Here is a 19,608-nt window from a genome sequence, read left to right as displayed (position 1 = left end):
CACGCTGTGTGCAAGAGGGAGTGTGCATTTGAGTGTAGGTGTGTGTGCGTGTGTGTAGCTATCATACTATGTGAAAATGTATACTTTACAGACAGTAACTACAGACAGAAAGGGGTGTCATTTTGTTAGGCCTCGATTTTTTGGCAAAATTACCAGTTTATGAAAATTATACACCTCCAGCTCAGTTAGGTCTTCAATCTCCACGTGTATCCAGTTTGAATGTTTACAGTTCTTCTATTTTCTTGATATGCTCATCGTCCCTGAAGAAATGCACTTGACGGCGCCCCCTATTGGCAATAATACATGACTGTTGAAGTTACTCGCCTCATTCAAGTTGACCTTAGACAAGTAATGTGCTTTATTCGCCCTGAAAGTAACTGTTACTTTACCACAATCATTACCACAAATTTGTAGCTGTGAGTAAAGTAAACGAGCTGAATACAAGTTAATACATTTTAATATTTGAAAAAATTCTTGTCTTTCTGTGTTTCAGATGCTGCTAAAGTTCCTGCTATCGTTGTATCATCTGCCCCAGTGACCCCTCCCTCCTCTAGTCCCCAATCACCTCCAATTCTACCCCCACTACCCCCTCAACTACCCCTGCTACTACCCCTTCAACTACTCCAGCCACTACTCCAGCTACTACTCCAGCAACTGCCCCCTCCACTGCCCCGTCCACCCCGTCTGTCTCTGCCCAGGATGCCCCCTCTCCTCCCAGTGAAGTACCCAGGTCTACCCCCCCTCCTGCCCTCCCCAGTACCCCCCAGGCCGCCGCCCCATCCGCCCCGTCTACTCCTGCCCCCTCTACCCCTGCTCCTGCTCCCTCTACCCCAGCTCCTGCCCCTGTGACGGGCACGGGCAGGCCAAGCGCGGGCACTAACGACCCAGAGGAGGCTGCCCGGGCCCTGGCGGAGAAGAGGAGGCAGGCGCGAGAGCAGAGGGAGAGAGAGGAGCAGGAGAGACTGGAGCAGGAGCACAGGAACAGGTCAGAGGAAAACACCATAGCACGTTATTAATAGTCAGTGTTGGGAGTAACGTGTTATAAAAGTAACAAATTACTGTAATGCATTGCTTTTTGCTGAAACGCAGTAATGTTCGGCATTACAGGGAAAAAAATTTAATGTTTTACTACAATGCTTTTTTAACCTGGATTGAAATGGTGGGTTTTTCGGTTTTCTTCATAATAATTTGCTAAAATCACCATGAAATCAGCAGCGGTTGAAACGCCGGAGATGCGCCTGCGTGGACCATCTGGTAACCACGGGCGAAATGACGGGCGCAGAACTCCGTGCTCCACGGGGCGAATCGCAACTGACGCCCAATCGCGCCTTGTAGACACCCTGTTCCATGGACTCAGGGTTCTCTCAGGGGCAGTCCTAGATTCCAAGTTCTAGTCCAAGATTAGTCCTGGTTTGGTTCTGGTTTAGTCTGGTTCAGCTCTGGTTTAGTCCTAGTTTAGTCCAGGTTTAGTCCTCGGTTCAGTCCTGGTTTAAACCTAGGTCAGTCCTGGTTTAGTCCTGGTTTAGTCCTGGTTCAGCCCGGGTTCAGCTCTGGTTTAGTTTTGGTTTAGTCCTGGTTCAGTTCATATACAGAGCAAAATTTCAGCATCTTCAATTATTTTGGTGAGAGTAACTTAAAGTAATGCAATAGTAATGTAATGCCTTACATTTTAAATGCAGTAATATTGTAATGTAATGAATTACTTTGAAATGACAGTAACAAGTAATAAATAACACATTACAGTTTTAAAGTCACTTACCCAACAGTGTTAATAGGCCTGTGTAAGATATCATATATAATCATTTGCACACATTCAAATGTTTTCAGCTCAGAGTAGTGATCATAGAGTCATGTTTTGGTTAACTTTTTGTGAATAAACTTGTTTTTTGTTGTAGGATTTTGCGAGAGGAGGCTGCAGCTCGGGAGGCAGAGGAGAGAAAAAGAAGAGAGGAAGAGGCGCGATTCATGGCTGAACAGCAGAGACTGAGAGATGAGGCGGAGGAGAGAGAGAGGGAGGAGAGAGAGAAGAAAGAGAAGGAGGAGAACGAACGGATGCAAAAACAGGTAAGACTCACTAACTACAGAGAAAGGAGAAGGAGGAGAGCAAGAGAAGGAAGGGGGAGACAGAGGGAGAACAGAGAAAGAGGAGAGACAGGGGGAAGAGCAGACAGATGTAAAAAGAGATTAAAAGGAGGGAGGGAGAAGAAAGTAACCTGGAATTAACATCTGGAGCCACAGTGACGTAGGCACATTTAAAAGAGTCACTTTACTCCAGAGGCATGAGAGCTGCTGCTACTGCTGCACTAAACTTTGTATGTTCTCTATTTAAACCCCAAACTGTTTTATACTGCTAATGCATATTCAGTGTTGGTCAGATTAATTTAGGGGTGGGACTTGATTTAAAAAATAATCTAAGTAATTACAGGCTTTGTAATGAATTAATCTCAGTTAATCGCATAACAATACTTGCCCCAAAAGCAACATTTATTTTATGTAAATGAATTTTAGTGGACGACTTCATCAAATATTACACAAAGACACTTTTAAACTCAAGCTCTTTTAATGTCTGGAAAAATGTCTTGAAAAAACTAAATAAAAATACATTTAATTTCATTTCAAAATAGTAGACAAAGGTCCCAGTCCAAAACTGAAGAGACTAAAGTTAAAGTGCTATTTATTGTAAGTTGTGCCCTTCTGAAAGTACGTACGATGTTGACTTACTCATTTTCTTCCTGAAGCCCGTCATTTGTTGGAGTTTGTGCTGCTGACACCTCCTACTCAGACCAGAACTGCTCCCACCAGCAGCTCCAGCAGTTTCTGTTCTCGCTGTCACATGTTTTGCATTTAAATAGTGTCGTAGAGTTGAGGTGCTTCTGTGTTATGAAACTCTTTTCTGCACAGTTTGCAATTAGCAACGTCTTTGTCAATACTTCCATCAGGTTGTTTTTTAATAGTAAAATGCAATGTCATAGTAAAAGTAAAAGTAAAACGTACCATCCAGCAGACTCAGAGGCTTTCATGCTCCGCTGTTGTAGATGGATCTGTGTGTGTCAGTATAATAGTCGTACCACGACATGGTGCACTGATAAACATTCTGCGTTGTTTGGCAAACTGCGATAAATTATGAAGAAAATAATGCATTAAAAGTATTAACACATTATTTTCTTTCTAATTAATTAATTAATTATAATTAGTGCATTAATGTCCCACCTCTAGATGAATTACTACATGAACTAGACAAAAGTTGACAGTTACAGGCTGATACTTTGCATAGCAATAACAAACTATGTTCGTATTAATTATAATAATAATGTATTACTCTCACTAGTCACTGTAGCGCTTTTTCCACTGGCTTTACAATTTGGTGCCTTTTTCATTCCCTCCACACCATGGGTCAAGTGTCTTGCCTAAGGATACAAGAACAGTTTTTGCATTGGCATCTGGTATTCTAGAGGTCTCCCATCCAAGTCCTAACCAGGGCCGGCCCTGCTAAACTTCTGACCTGACAGGGTTTGACCAGGAGGTTTGGTCTTTAGGGTCCTGACCTGCAGTTGTCCTAAATGTATGTCTGACATTAGAGAATGTACAGAATGTATAGAATGGCTTCTTTTTCTATAGTCCACCATCAGTCATTGCCATTGGGATGATCATCAGAATCAGCCAGCGTCTCTTATTTTTTAAGTCGGCTTAGGTCACATGGAGTGAACACCAATGTAATGCTGTTGTTTTACAAAGCATGCATGGAATCTATTTTACGCCATGGCCTGTCAACATGGTTTGGTAACCTGTCAGTCAAACTTAAATCACAGATTTTTACCTTGACTAAAAGAGTGGGTAAAATAATAGGAGTGGCCCCAAGCTCACTTCAGCACATTTTTGAGGAGATTGTTAGGAAGCTCGGCAGGAAGGTGATCAATGATCCAACCCATGTTCTTCACAGTCAGTTTGAGTTGATGCCAGTTAAAAAATAATTATAGAAGGCTTAGGGAATGTGCAATTAAAACTGCACTGAGGCTCAAGGGGAATGTGCAATAACTAAAACTGCACATAGGCTTAGGGAATGTGCAATAATTAATAGAATACAAGAATACAAGGGCTTGCCTGTTAAGAATAATTTAAAGGTTCTGTTGGTGCATCATTCGTGGTCATACTTGGTCTCATATTTATTCTGTTCTACGGTGTTTGTTTATGTTCTGCTTTGTGTTGTGTTGTCCTGTTTTTTGATAAAGCATGTTACCCCCTGTCCCAAGACAAATTTCTCCCATGGGAGACAATAAAGGATTATCTTATCTTATCTTATCATAAACTAAAATGATAAAGTATTATTCTTTCCAACTTTTCCACAGCTGATGAGTATTCAGTTGCACTTGGGAACACATAATCAATATTTCATACTAGACTGAGTTATCACAGTTATGCTTTTCTGATCACTGAAATCAATAAAGATTAAAATAGAGGTTAAATGACCTGGTTGTGGCTCCCATTAAGCAGAGTGGTCTGTCCCATAGAGGAGTTAGTACTCTGTGTTTACATGCAAAGGATTGTGGGCATCCTGTCCCCCATAATCAGTGTTGACTCTGTGTTTAATGTGAGTTCAGACACTTTAGAGCTCCAATAAAACCACAGGAGCCTTTTATATTTAAGCCTTTTACCATCTGTGGGATTAACACAGAGCGAGGGGACCGGAGGGAAGGGAGAGGGGGGTGTCAGAGAGGAGAGAGGGGGACCGTGGGAGGAGGAGGAGGAGGAGAGAGGAGGCAGCAGCAGCAGAGAAAAGAAAGAGAAGGAGGATGGAGAAAGAAAGAGAGAGGTGGATCAGAGGGGGGGGGGGGGAACTCGGGGGGGCAGAGGAGTGTGAAATGCAGAAGAGGGGAGAGAACGAGAGATGGGGGGACCGTGGGGGAAGAGACTGGGTGTGTTATTGGGAGGGGGGGGTTTAAACGCATATTTAACCCTCACAGTGAGCATCTGGGGGTATTAGAGGATGTCACGAACACTGGATTTTTTGAATGAATACAGAGAAAGAAAGATCATTTGGAAAGAAAGAAATACAATCATAATTTTGTCATTTTGTCGTCTGGTCTTTAAGCAAGACACTTCACCCACATTGCTTAGTATGAATGTGGTGTGTGTGTGTTTGTGTTGATCGGAGGTGCACAGATTGATTGACAGATTAATTATGGCTTCAGTCGTGGCGTGTCCTGCGTGAAAAACTAAATATCCCGTAACCCTGCAGTTTGGACGTCTACAAACGTGTTCTGAAATACACAGGGATTCTTTTGTTAGTGTAAAATGAGCCGTGATCCTGAGCTCTGGATTTCAAAAGGAAAGTACTCGATGTGATATTGTAATTAGCACGTCTGACTCACGCCATGAAGGTCCCGTGAAAAAACTCGCAGTCTTACTCGTGGTATCGTAAAATTGTCGAGTGCGTCGAAAGTGAAGTAGTGTGATTTTTAAACTTGTCTTCTGGAGCACATTCCCAGAGCAGCAGACTCTGACTCACACTGTTATGCCCCTGTGTTTGTCTCCATGGGGCTGGACCATAGATACCCCTCTGTCTCTCTCTCCCTCCCTCCCTCCTCTGTCTCTCTCTCCCTCCCTCCCTCCTCTGTCTCTCTCTCCCTCCCTCCCTCCCTCTCTCCTCTGTCTCTCCCTCCATTCCTCTCTCCTCTGTCTCTCTCTCCCTCCCTCCATTCCTCTCTCCTCTGTCTCTCCCTCCCTCCCTCCCTCTCTCCTCTGTCTCTCTCTCTCCCTCCTCCTCTCTCCTCTGTCTCTCCCTCCCTCCCTCTCTCCTCTGTCTCTCCCTCTCTCCTCTGTCCCTCCCTCCCGCTCTCCTCTGTCTCTCCCTCCCTCTCTCCTCTGTCTTTCTCTCTCTCCCTCTCCCTCCCTCTCTCGTCTCTGTCTCCCTCCCTTCCTCTGCCTCTCTCTCTCTCTCTCTCTCTTTCTGTCTCTATCTCTTTCACTTCTCTCTGTTTCTGTCTCTTTCTCTCTCTACCTATGCCACTTCTCTGTCTCTCTCTCTCCTTCTTTTTCTCTCTCTACCTCTTTCACTTCTCTCTCTCTCTGTCTCTCTCTTATTCTGTCTCTCTCTACCTCTTTCACTTCTCTCTTTTTCTCTCTCTCTCAGAGATTGTCCCATTGTGATCACTCTAGACACTGTCCTCTGTCTGAGGCTTTTTGCAAGTGTTGCTTTAGTGTAACCTCACTGCTGCTCTCTACACTTCATTTATGAAAGAATATATATATATATATATATATATATATATATATATATATATATATATATATATATATATATGTATTTTTTTTTATTTATTTGAGGGGTTTTGTATAGAAACATGAGCTGTTCTTGTTGTGAGCAGCTGTCCTCTCTGCTCTCCCTGTCAGTGTTGACTTTAGTCCTGGTGAATGTGAACACTCACAGAGCGTGAAATGGACTTATTCTTATTCTGTAATAACCCTCCAGTCTGAAGGCCACACCAAACTGAGCCTGGACTGCCCCCTGCTGGACGCTTTTATACACACTCACTTACAGTGGATTTAGGCTGAGTTTACGCTCGCTCACAGATATACATTATGTTGGGATTCTGTGCTTATGGGAGATGTGACATTGATGCATGAGTTTATATTTTATTTTCCAGAGGGAGGAGGCAGAGGCCAAAGCTCGCGAGGAGGCCGAGCGACAGAGAGTGGAGAGAGAGAAACACTTCCAGAAAGAAGAGCAGGAACGACTCGAGCGCAAGAAGGTCAGAAATATAAAACTAATAAACATACTGTTGATATATGCATTAGAAATTGTACACAAAAAAGAAGGATAGAAAATGCCCAAAATGAATTCAGAATTGTCATCCTTAAAGTTATACTATGTAACTTTTCTAATACACAAAATGGCATAAAACCTAGTCATGTCCATCTCCTATTACATATACACACATATACATACATACATACATACATACATACACATATACATACATACATACACACATATACACATATACATACATACATACTGAGAGATCTTTTAACATATATTAACATACCTACATTTCATGTCCATATACATATGCATATGTCTGTACACACACACACACACCCACACACTTGCACACAGACACACACACACACACATATATCTATATCTATCAACAACAACAACACACTACACAAAAGTTATGGCTACATATCTATCAAAAGATTTCTGAATTTCTATAAATTTAGATACTTTTTACCATTACATTTTGTCAGTTATGCTGATATTTTTTGATTAATTAACATTGTATAGCCTACCTGTCTGTTTTTTTTTGTTTTGTTTTGTTTTATTTTTTCAAAAGTTGTCCTACTTAGTTGTAAGCTTAAAGTTTCTAAATACATTGTGTGTTTGACTGTGCAGCGTCTGGAGGAGATCATGAAAAGGACGAGAAAGAGCGACGCTGGGGACAAGGTACGTTTACGTTTAAAATGTTTCAAATCACAAAAAATATGTTCACACTTTGATCACATATTTTTTTCTATCCGCAGAAAGAAGTGAAGGCCTCTCCACAAGTGAACGGCAAAGACTCCGAGCTCACGAAAGGTAAACTGTGATCAAAAGTTTTACACTGGTTCCGTCTTTAGTCAAAATATACATAGGCCAGCCTGATGGGAATCTAACCCAGGACCCTTGCTGTGTTAGATTCCCCTTGTTGTGAGGATAAAGTCTTACCTAATGTGCCATCGTGTTACAAGTAGCAGGGCATTCATATATTATATAGAAGTGTCTAGCCCAAGGACACAACAACAGTATGAATAAGTCCGACTTTTATGTAATTATATTTCAGTTTTTGTTGTATTCTTTTAGGCTGACAGGTGAATTGTGTAACTTTTCTGATGGAGAGTCCGTCAAATACTTTTCTGTATGAAGATATTATTGTCAGAAATGTTTCACAGTATGGCATTAATCAGTTTTATCCTCATGGAGACCAAACCAGACCGAGTTACAGGTCAGATCTATGGAGATGCGACTCCGCTCACAGTCAGAATGTTGTTTTTCTAGGTATTTTTGAGCTCTAAAACCACCTGTAATTGAATAAATGTAAAGTAGAGCGATTTCATGTCATACTGTGGAACATTCTAAGCAGAACAAACACGTGACTGACCTTGTATCTCCCCTCCTCAGCCTCAGTGCCGGTGGTGAGCGCTGGAGCGGCTCAGGGTCCAGTGTTAAACGGGGTCCAGTCTCATCAGAACGGACTCAACCAGAACAACCAGTTTGACGATCTGCTGAGCCTGAACCAGAGCAGCGGCGGCGGCAGCGGCGGCAGTGGAGGAGGAGGACTGCTCAAACCACAGCCTGTCACCGGTACGAGCTAACCGTATACTGAAATATTTCTGGACACAGCTAACTCCCCAGCTGTCACATTCAAACAGGAAGTGACCATGGGCACGATTTGGCTCCATTGACTCTGGCTCTAGTTCACTTTCTCTTCAAAAACCGTCACCCTTCTCCCTGTAACTGCAGCTGTCAGACTCTCGTTTTAACCCGCACTACATGATCCTGGTGTTTCTATTCAGCTATTATGTCCATAAATTAAGATTTTAAGAGAGTTTTCAATAGGTTTGATTGGCAGCATTGTTAAGTGCCCACCCCCTACCCCCTTCGAGCGCCTTCAACAACCTCGTCTTTCATTGCGCACTTGGATTTCTGAACATGAGATTTGGTAATACTACTAGCCTTGATTGGGCCAACAAATATTGGACTAAGGAACACATTTGGCTCCTGGACCATATTTTAGACCCCCTGAAAATTAGAGGCAAAATTTACAGTTAGGTATTACGTATTTGCTGTGTATACGATATATACAGAGTGACCAGACATTCCTATTGACATGGGACAGTCCCAGTTTTGAGCCTGTGTCCCCTGTCCCTGCAGATTTATACAAAACCACTGATTTGTCTCAGTTTTTTACAAGAAATGTCCCAATTGTCCCTATTTTTGACCAATCTGATCCCTGCCAACTCTAAAGAGAGGCATAAATTGTCATCTGTTTTGGTAAAATACAGAAAAGCTGCTTAAAAATGACCAAAAACAAAGATCTGACTATAATGACTGACATGTTAGTCATGAATGGACCAAGTGCAGAACAGTTTTCCTTCATTACTAGAGATGTAATGATATCCAAATCTCACGGTGCGATATTTTCAAGATATATATCTCATGGTACGGTATTTATTTTTTATTTATTTTGTTGAGGCGAACAAAATTGTGAATATGCTACTTTTTCCTCTTAAAATGCCTTGACAAGACTTAATAAAAAAAAACACAAAGATTTAAAAGTGCTTAGAGCTGCTATTTCATCATGTAGTTTGCGCCAAAATGGAGCAAAGGATTATGGTCTATGTAGTTCCCTCTGTTTTTTTTAGCTATTGCTGCACCATAACAATGAATTTAAACAAAGAAACTTGTGATTCGATATATTATCATGGCCCATGATATTATTGAGAGACTTTTGACGACACAATATCACAGTATTTTGGTTTTTGTTACACCCCTATTCATCACACAATACAATACAATTTTACAATTTTATTATTACCAACCACCACAAATCGGGGGTGTCCCAGATTTAGATTTTAAAAATCTGGTCACCCTAAATCAGAATCCTGCTCAGGTCCATTTTTGGAGACGCGCACCCACATAGTCCAGCACCACACCCGCCCGTTAACCCGTGATTATATCAAAGTTAAATCCACACCCGCTCAGACCTGTTAACACTCCACCCGTTACCCACCCGTGTCCCAACACACACAAATTAAAAGCATTGTAACACCATCGCTCGTCAACTTAACTTATATCTTATAGCCGATGTTCCTCAAACCATGAATGCTGCTGGGGGAAATTGCCGCGGTCACTGTTAAGTGACGTAGGCTACAGTTTAAATATTGTAGCCCCCGGTAGGCGAATGAACACACTCTGATTACAACAACTTGTACATGATCAGGACAGACATGGTCTTAAAAGTCTTAAAAAGGTCTTAAATTTCATGTTCCGAAATTAAGGCCTTAAAAAGTCTTAAATTATGTTGTCTTAAGTCTTAATTTTTCACAAAGGTCTTAAATTTCATTAACGTATATTTTGTATACTCAACTGGGCTGTAGTGCGACGTTAAACAGAGAGAGGGAAAAAAAAACAACAACGTGAAGCTGAAATGACCTAATGAAAGTACAAAAATGCATCTGTATTTGTCACGATGTACGTTTGGTAAATGTGCAGATGCTAAATCCCACTGCAAAACCAGTAAGAGAATGTATATATATTAAAAAAAAAACAGGTTTAAAAATCCTACCCATTTTCTTCACTTTCACAGTTTTGTGTTAAGTGAAAGTGGAAGTTCTCTTAAAGAAGAGATTCTCAAACTGTGGGTGAGGGTTCAAAAGAAAGGCACAGAGTTTGCACAGTTTGTTTGGCTTTGTAATCAGTACATTATTTTGACTTGGTCGTTTTATAAGTAGCTCAGATGCTGAAAAAGTGTGGGCAAACCTGTTCTAGACTGAGTAGTTGGTTGGTCATTATTAAAACTGGATCATTTGTTTTTTGCCCACATAACGGGCAAGATCTTGGTCTTGATTTTCATTTTTAAGTGGTCTTAAAAAAGTCAAAAAAAAAAAGTCTTAAATTTGGGGTAGTCAAACCTGGGGACACCTTGATGATAGTCTACTATGATTTATTCACCTGACCTGCCCATGTGTAATCACTACCTGCCCGCATACCTGCCTGTAAAATTCCAGAACATTAAAACCCGCCCATTACAGCAACCCAACCCGGTGCAGGACTCTGCCCTCAATATACAGCAGTAAGAGTAGTAGCTGTTAGACAAATTTCAGTAATAATAATAGTAATATTAATAGTAATAATAATAATAGTAGTAGTTTTAGTAGAAATAATAGTATTAGTAGTAGTTTTAGTAGTACAGATAGTGGTATTAGTAGAGGCAATGGCCACCTCTGTAATAGAAGAATGAAATGATTCTGAGTTTAATTGAAATTCACATCCATAAAAGCTCATCGATGTTATGGTTGTAGTGGTATTCACGTTCCATCAAATTATTCATGTAAAGTGTAAGTAATTTAATCCAATGAACTCTAGGTAGGCCTGATATATATATCAAAAGAAACAGAAAACACACACCGAAATTCTTGCAAGGAGCAGCCAGACAAGAGTGAAAAAATGCATAGCACACTCAGATGGCCGATGTCCAAAAGCTTTTTTATTTTCAGAATAACGTTTCGGCAAAAATCATCAGATATTTTTCTTGCTTTGGACCACAGTACACAAAATGTTGCCAGCCCAGGTGCTCATAAACCCCTCCAATGAACGGGAGGTCCCAAAGTGAGGTCACCCAGTGAGTTCAGCCCACTCTACAACAACAAACAACAGTTTAGATATTGACATAAAAACATTCTATAAAATACAAAAATAGTTTAAGTCTATCACAAAAAAACATCTTAGATCAAACTCCACATTCAGTCCATGAGGAGTGAGAGTCTGAAGTTGGTGAATCCAGAAGTGTCTCTTTTTGACAGGAGCATTTCTAGGTTCCCACCTCTAGGGGGCAGTTCTACATGTTCAATGCCAATAGTATATCTTAAGGAAGAGGTAGGATGGTTCAAATCAACAAAATGAGCCGCCACAGGATAGTCAGTGTTGGGGAGTAATGGATTACATGTACCAGAGTTACGTAATCAGAGTACAAATTATGAGTAACTGTATTCGGTTACAGTTACTTTTTCAATGAGAGGTAATTAGATTACAGTTCCTTTGTTGAAATAAATGGATTACAGGGCAGTATTTTCCTGTTTTCACATTTTTTCTTGTTCTTTTTTTTCGGTAATTCCACTCATTGCCGGAAACTAAACCAGGTCTAAACTAGATCTAAACCAGGTCTAAGCTAGATCTAAACCAGGACTAAAACTAGATCTAAACCAGGACTAAACCATGCTGTGCGGACATGTCTCCTCTTCTATCAATAATATTTTTAAAATGGTTAAGTAAAGTCTGGGCTTTTTATTGTCTTTTATCAGACAAAACATCTTATGTTACAATTACAAAGTAGGAAAAAGCCTAGCATCTTATGTTACGATGTCTTTGCTTCTCTACAGCAAATCAAATAATCCAAAGTATTCAGATTATGTTACTCACTTTAAGTAATTTAATGGATTACATTACAAACTACTTTTTGGTGTGTGTAATCTGTAATCTGTAGGGGAATACATTTTAAAAGTAACTTTCCCAACACTGAAGACAGTTCATGTTTTTACATCTGACTGTACACCTATACTCTGCAATACGTGTTTTTAAAGCTCTGCTTGTTTTACCCACATAGGCTTTACCACAGGGTCTGTTGTTTTGAAAATAAAAAAGCTTTTGGACATCGGCCATCTGAGTGTGCTATGCATTTTTTCACTCTTGTTAGGCCTGATATATATGACACCTGTATTCATTCACGTTCTTGTCTTTTCTTCACAGAGGTCTTGTAAGTCCACACAGACGCTGCTCTGGCCTTAAGTCTCGGGAGATTCACTCGCTTTTTCAGCCTGTGCCAAAACAACAACAACAACAACAAAATGATGAACTGTACTGAGACCTGGAGCCACTCTGCCTACAACCACTTTAAAATGTACTAAAGATTTAAAAGTATAAGAACAGTATTGTAAGGTGCAACACTACATGAGTTTTACTGAAATCCTGTAACATGCAGAGTTTCTGGAGCACCTTAAAGCAGACGACTATGGAAAAGAGTTTAAAGAGGGGGTATTATGCTCAGTTGTTTCTTTTTTTTTTGCTTTTTCTACCGTGTTATAATGTTGTTTTCTCATCATTTTTATATGCCTGAAGAGGGTTTAGAGTCATCCATGCATGTTTGAGTAATCTAGAGATCTCTCCCGGGCTCCATAGATATACAAAAACATGATACGAACTTACACTACAACTTCACAATCCTGATGCGATGTGCTGTAGTTTCATTAGTGAGATGCACGCTGATTGTGTTGTGATAGCGCTATGAAAGGGGAGTGACTTAACATAGGGAGCAAAGGGAGGGGGGGGCCTCAGAGCATCAAAAACGAAAGTGAAACTTATAGAACATGTCGATATGTTGTTTTTTCGACGAATATAGCATTTTTAAAAGAATAAAAGGTAACATGGTGATCTAAATAAGTGATGTGTTACAGTTAATGCCCCACAGAAGTAAAGTACCCCCTCTTTAAGACCTTATAAAATCATGGAAATGATTATTATTATTATTGGATAAGGTTGTATTCTTACGATGAGGATTTGATGTTGTTTTTCGTTGAGCATCGTGAGTCTTTTTGCTGTTTTTTGTGTCTTGAATCTTGATTTATTTAAACTCGGCGAGCAAATAATGAAATGTAAAAATGTGTATGCTGCCTCTGTCACGGGGATGTGTCAATAAAGCTTTATCAAAGGGAAACGTCGTGATTTTTGAAATTCAGTCACGATTATTGCTTAAAGGTCCAATATTACACAAAACTGACTCTTGTGAGCTTTAAGACATGTTAGAATGTTGTTACCTCCTCAAAAACAGACCTTGCATTCACATGTTTGATTAATCCTTTATTGTTATTCTGTCTACATCTCCGAAGCTCGAAATACTCTCTTCCACTTTGTGATGTCTGGAAGTGGTGCTTTAATTCAGTAGAGATTGGCAATTCCAGGGCTGAAATGAACAGTGTGCGTTCTGTTTGAGAGAAGAACTCAGCCTAAATGTGCAGGGTTTGTGTGTTAATAAACATGTGAATGAAACAAAACACAACTCCAGGTCAAGTGACAGTGTGTGGGAAAAAAGTAGAGAAGAAAAGTACAAAAAAAAACCAGAAAGTATTGAGAATTCTTTAAAAAAATCCTTCTACTTACGTCTTCAACACAAAAAAAATTCTATCCAAAATGTAGACAAGTTTATACACAAGGAAAGACTTTTTCTGATACTTTAAACATTAATTTAACAAAATGAAGGTGTTGTCATTTATTTTTATTAGTTAATTCCAACCTGTTGTGTCATTTCGATTTAGGTTTTGGCCCTTGTTGACATTCTGGTGGCTATGAAACAGTGATGGGATCACTTCTATGTTTGCTGTCTGTGTCCAACCAAGTAAAATACTCAGTTTAAGTTTCATTCACATATGTTTCACACACAAACCCTGCAGATTTAATTTATTCCACCTTGTGATGTCATGTGGTGATACAGGAAGTGCTCCACTCCACACACCTTCACTAGAATCATTTCGATGATTTCAGCCCTGGGATTGCCACAAAATTACTACTGAACTAAAGGTGAAAGGAGCTGTCAACTTGAAAACTACCACTACATGACATCATAAGGTGGAACAGAGCATTTTGAGCTTTGGAGATATAGATAGACTAATAATAAAGGGTTATTCAACGTGTGAATGCAACAAAACACAACTCCAGGTCTGTTTTTTTTTTTTTTGTACCATCCACCCAGCCAGAGGAGTGGGCAGCACACAGGGCACACAGGGCACTATCTCCATGATCTTACTAGGCTTGGTCAGGACCTTAGCTGGAGGATTTAGCTTGTGGTGCATGTTTTGGGTTGATGGGGGAAGCATACCCAGACACAGAAAGAACCAAGCGATTCGGGGATAGAACCTGGAACCTTCGTGCTGTAAGGCATGAGCGGCAGCCACTCAGCCGCCATGCCGTTTTTGGTAACAGCATTAACATGGTGTAAAGGTGACAAGAGTCAGTTTAGTGTGATACTGGAGCTTTCATTTGTTTCTATTGTCCCCGGTTTAATCTATAGTAACTTTAAAAGATCAGGCACAAAACTTCTCATACATGATCGTCACATTAAACGACCACCAGAGGGCGTGAGTGTGATGCTTGTTATTTGAGTTAAAAGCGTAGATGGAAATGATTTACGGGGGTTCATTTTATCTATCTATCTATCTATCTATCTATCTATCTATCTATCTATATATATATATATATATATATATATATATATATATATATATATATATATATATATATATATATATATATATATATATATATATATATTTTTTTTTTTTTTTTTTTTTTTTTTTTGTATGAAAAGGCCTGAGCTCCAAGAAATCAGCAACAGAATGAACCAATAATTCTCCACAGAAATCACTTCTGTAGCTGTAACCTCAAACCTGACCGGATCATAAATATCAGTAGAACTTTTGAGGGACAGTCTACACCACTGTCCCTTTGTAGTGTTAGCAGTGATTGTGTAGTCTATTCTGTGTCTGTAGTAGAAATAATTATTAGAGTGAGAAGGATTCGTGTGACATCTACACAAAAACACTCCGTGCTTCTGGATAATGTGCATTAAACTGACACTGGACGTTTGGGCTCGAATTTCATTAAAGGTTATTTATTGTTATAGTCCTGAAATATGACAAAATTAATATTTATGAGATAAATCAAGTTGAAATTAATCTGTATCAGTGAGCCAAGCACCAAACCCAAGAATTTATGGTGTATAAAAAGTGACAAAGATGTTTAGGATCAGATTGTCTGAGTTCTTGTTCTTTTGAAGGAGTTGGGCTGGTTTGGTCTCATTGCAACTATTGACCTACTTTATATACGACTTTTCAGCAAATCCTGAAAACCCCTTTTCTCTTACAAATGTCAGCAGCAAAATGAAATGTGTTATGTCACCTTATCCACTCAACTATTTATGTTGACAAGGTATAAGACAATTTAAGTAATTTATCTTCCACGTACATCTCAGTTTAACACTGACTCACAAAAGCTACATTTACACCATGATCTTCCCTTGGCATACCATTACCTAAAATTGTGGCATATTTCTGTCTAACCAGTGTCTACTGGCCTAATAGTTTAATCGCTCTTGCTTTATAAACCTCAAGGAGCTTGAACACTCAAAGATAACACTATGTTCACTTTTGAAATCATACTGTTGACTTCAAGTCCAGGCCTGTATTATTGATGGCAAATAAACTTCTCCTGATCTCCAGCCTTTTACTTCCATCCTTTCTTGGACAAGCTGAAAACTTTGACAACACAAGGAAAGCACTTTTAGAAAGTGTAAACCTATGATTTCGATTGTACCTGAAGATTTTTAAAAATACATATTTACATTACAACTATAGCATTTTTTTCCATTTGTGATTCTACTTGATGGAGACCAACTGACATATTTATTCTGTCTGTAACACGTGTCAAAGTCCAAATGAGAGCAGAACGAGTGAATGGTGTGATAATAATACATTTATTAACACTCAGTGGTCTTCTTGTGGACGCACACAGCAACACAAAGAATCTCTGACTCTAGGACTCTCCCAACCCTATGGAAAAGAGATCGCTTCAGAGGTTTGGTGACTGGAGCAGCGTCTGTGTGCTCTACTCCAGCGCTCACATGTGAGTCTTCTAACTGGACAAGGTCTATGAGTTCAGAGCTGTGTGAAGAGTCAATTGGACTTATCCCTGCAGCTGGGGGGCGCTGTAAGTGGCGCAGCAGAAGACACTTGTCCACAAAGAGACCAAACACCAGTCTTGGCCAATAGATGCAGAGGATTCTCAAGCATCTGTTTGGACTTCCACTTTGACCTCAGAGACACACGTTTGGTCCTCCAGGGGACATATTATGAGTCTGAAATAATGCTGTCAAAATAAGAACATGTCCACCATGCTCCTCGTGATATTAGTGTGAGTTTCCTCGTACCTGTATCCACACGGCAGGAGTCTGGTCCCCAGCTGGACTTAGGAGGTCCTCCTGGCCACTCCAAAGTCGGTTAACTGCTCCTCCAGGTCCACGAACATGACATTGTCAGGTTTGATGTCTGCGTGTGTGATACCGAGCCCTTTGAGTGTGTCTAAAGCCACCAACACACGCACACGCACGCACACACACGCACAACAGGGTAAAAGTGACTGTCATTTCAAGTTGTGTGATTTGAATCCATAAAAAGTCCGGACTGTGAAACATGTGGTTGAACTTTATAAAGAATTGTGATGTAAAACATGTGTGAAAAACTGAGGAAGTGAATGTAACAGTGCAACACCGACCAGACCGTGGACAGCGGCGAACAGTGGCGCTTGTAGCATCAACAGCAAATCCACACAGGAGCTTTACATGACGAGCCGTAACTCAGATCAGGCGAATCGAGGCTCCAGGACCGGTGGCACTATAATAAAACCATATGTTAAATGATAAACTTGCGGAAGTGCGCCGAGGTCAGAGAACCAGACGCTGCGGGTAGTGCCCTTTTATAATCCCAGGCGCCACCTGGTGGCAGACGGTAGCAGGCGCGCACTGCTACATCTACTTCACTTAAGAACTTCTTAAAGTGGGTCCTTTTTACTTTTACTTCACTACATTTGGGAACAGGTATCTGTACTTTCTACTCCACAACATCTTTGATCAAGACTGAAAAGATCTACAGTGGAGGAAATATGTTTTCAGAGATAAAAGATAAGATCTCTTTCTGATTTTGCAGGTTTGCACACTGACAAAGAAATGAACAGTTTATCATTTTAATGGTGGGTTTATTTTAACAGTGAGAGAAAATCCAGAAAATCACATTATAGAAAACCGATTTGCATTTCATTGTGTGAACTAAACATTTGATTGAAGAGTTGTGGCTCCACAGACCAGTTCGACACTCCTAATCAACTTGTCACCTGAATTGAACTGAACTGTTTTAAACTGTCACCAGTATGAAAGTCACCTGTCCACAGAATCAGTCAGTCAGTCAGACTTCAAACTCTCCAACATGGGAAAGACCAAAGGTCTGTCAAAGGACGTCAGGGATAAGACTGTCGACCTGCACAAGGCTGGAACAGGCGACAAAACCATAAACAAGAAGCTGGTGTTAAAGAAACAACTGCTGGTGCAACTGTTCAAAAATTGAAGAAATACAAAATGAACATCAGTCGACCTCGGTCTGGGGCTACACACAAGATCTCACCTTGTGGGGTTTCAATGATCATGAGAACAGAGAGAAATCAGCCTAGAACTTCAAGAGAGGAGCGAGTCAATGATCAAAAGGAGCTGGGACCACAGTCACTAAGAAAATCATTAGTGACACTTTACGCCACAGTGGATTCAAATCCTGCAGTGCTCAAAGGTCCACCTGCTTAAGAAGGCACATGTGCAGCCAGTTGATGGTTTAGAGAGGGATTGGGAGAAGGTGCTGTGGTCAGATGAGACCAAAATAGAGCACTTTGGCTTTAACTCAACTCACTGTGTTTGGATGAAGAGAAATGCTGCCTGTGACCCTACGAACATCATCCCCACCGTGGAGCATGGAGCTGGAAACATTCTGCTTTGGGAGTGTTTTTCTGCCAAGGGCACAGGACGACTTCACGTCAACAGGAGGATGGACGGAGTCATGTACCGTTAAAAGCCTGAGCGACAATATCCTTCCTGAAAAAACTGAAAATGGTTCATGGATGGGTCTTTCCAACACAACAATGGCCCAAAACATTCAGCCAAGGCAACGAAGAAGCAGCTCAAGAAAAAGCACATTAAGGTCCTGGAGGGGCCCAGCCGGTCTCCAACCTTCACCCCACAGAAAACCTAGAGAGAGCAGAAGCTCTGAGCTGCCAAGCTACAGCCACAATAATTACCTCCGCCAAGGAGGTTATGTTTTTGCCGGCGTTTGTCTGTTTATTTGTTTGTTTGTTTGTTTGTTTGTCTGTTAGCAACATAACTCAAAAAGTTATGGACCAATTTTGATGAAATTTACAGGATTTGTTGGAAATGTGAAAAGGAAGAACTGATTTCATTTTGGGGGTGATCCGGAAGAAATCCTGGATTCTGGATCACTTTGAAATTTTAGTTAACATTGTGGTAAATGGGGCCAAAAATTTTGTTTCTCAATATCTCGGTTAATTATTGACCAAACCCCATGAAATTTGACTCAGGGATGGACAATGGGATCCTCTTTCATATTCCAAAGGCTGATCTGGATCTGATCCAGAAGACTGATTTTATTGCAATTTATATAAAAAATGACTGCTTTTCTAGTTTAGAGATGATCTGCAAAGAAGAGTGGACCAAAACTCCTTCTGATATGTGACAAACTTGGTTACCCACCACAAGAACCGTCTGACCTCTGGAGGGTTCAAATACTTCTTTCACTCAGTGAAATGCAAATCAGTTCATACATTTTCTTTAAAATTAAACTGACACAAGGACAATAAAGCAGGAAAATCCCACTTCAGCATTACTTTTCAGTGGTGGATGAAGTACTCACATTTGTTACTTAAGTAAAAGTACAGATACAGAGGCTCAAGTAAAAGTAAAAGTATCACATGAGAAAATCTAGTTAAATAAACATACTAAAGTATCTGTTTTAAAATATACTTTAAGAGTAAAAAGTAAAAGTATTTTGCAGAGATTTTAAGACCAAAGCATGAAATGTTGTGATTCTGATCAAGAATTGAGCTGATTTTAAGTGATTCAATTGATTTCTTCTGTGTTTGAGTTTTTGTGTTTGGTTTGCTCAACGTTTGGACTTGAACTCAAACAAAATGTTCTAAAAATAAGTCTCAGACATTTCAACAGGTCTCACACCGTAAAGAAAAGTCCA

The 19,608-nt window shown here is 40.2% G+C and overlaps 1 protein-coding gene and 1 long non-coding RNA gene across 4 annotated transcripts in view; one reads left to right on the top strand and one right to left on the bottom strand.

Moving 5' to 3' along the window:
• map7d1b (MAP7 domain containing 1b) overlaps positions 1–13,472 on the top strand; it is an 80,430-nt gene extending 66,958 nt beyond the window's left edge. For 2 of the 3 annotated variants that reach the window (XM_055157159.1, XM_055157158.1), the window contains one exon: positions 494–980. In XM_055157159.1, coding sequence (XP_055013134.1) covers positions 494–849 — 356 coding nt within the window. In that variant the 3' untranslated portion in view covers positions 850–980. Of the gene's footprint in view, positions 1–493; positions 986–1,895; positions 2,065–6,644; positions 6,750–7,396; positions 7,448–7,524; positions 7,580–8,161; positions 8,345–12,508 lie in introns of those variants that run through there. The other variant, XM_055157160.1, reaches the window with a different exon arrangement.
• Positions 13,473–16,264: 2,792 nt separating this feature from the next.
• Positions 16,265–17,287, bottom strand: LOC110159269 (uncharacterized). Its single transcript, XR_002318720.2, has 3 exons — positions 17,081–17,287; positions 16,737–16,887; positions 16,265–16,664 (listed from the first exon to the last, which is right to left on the bottom strand). It is a non-coding gene; the product is annotated as an uncharacterized LOC110159269 (long non-coding RNA).
• Between the last annotated feature and the right edge of the window lie 2,321 nt (positions 17,288–19,608).

Source organism: Boleophthalmus pectinirostris, unplaced genomic scaffold (genome assembly GCF_026225935.1).
Source record: "Boleophthalmus pectinirostris isolate CB_2022bp ecotype Guang Dong unplaced genomic scaffold, ASM2622593v1 HiC_scaffold_21, whole genome shotgun sequence".
Taxonomy (NCBI): domain Eukaryota; kingdom Metazoa; phylum Chordata; class Actinopteri; order Gobiiformes; family Gobiidae; genus Boleophthalmus; species Boleophthalmus pectinirostris.
Note: the sequence above shows the minus strand (reverse complement) of the source record. Positions and strands in the feature narration are given on the sequence as shown.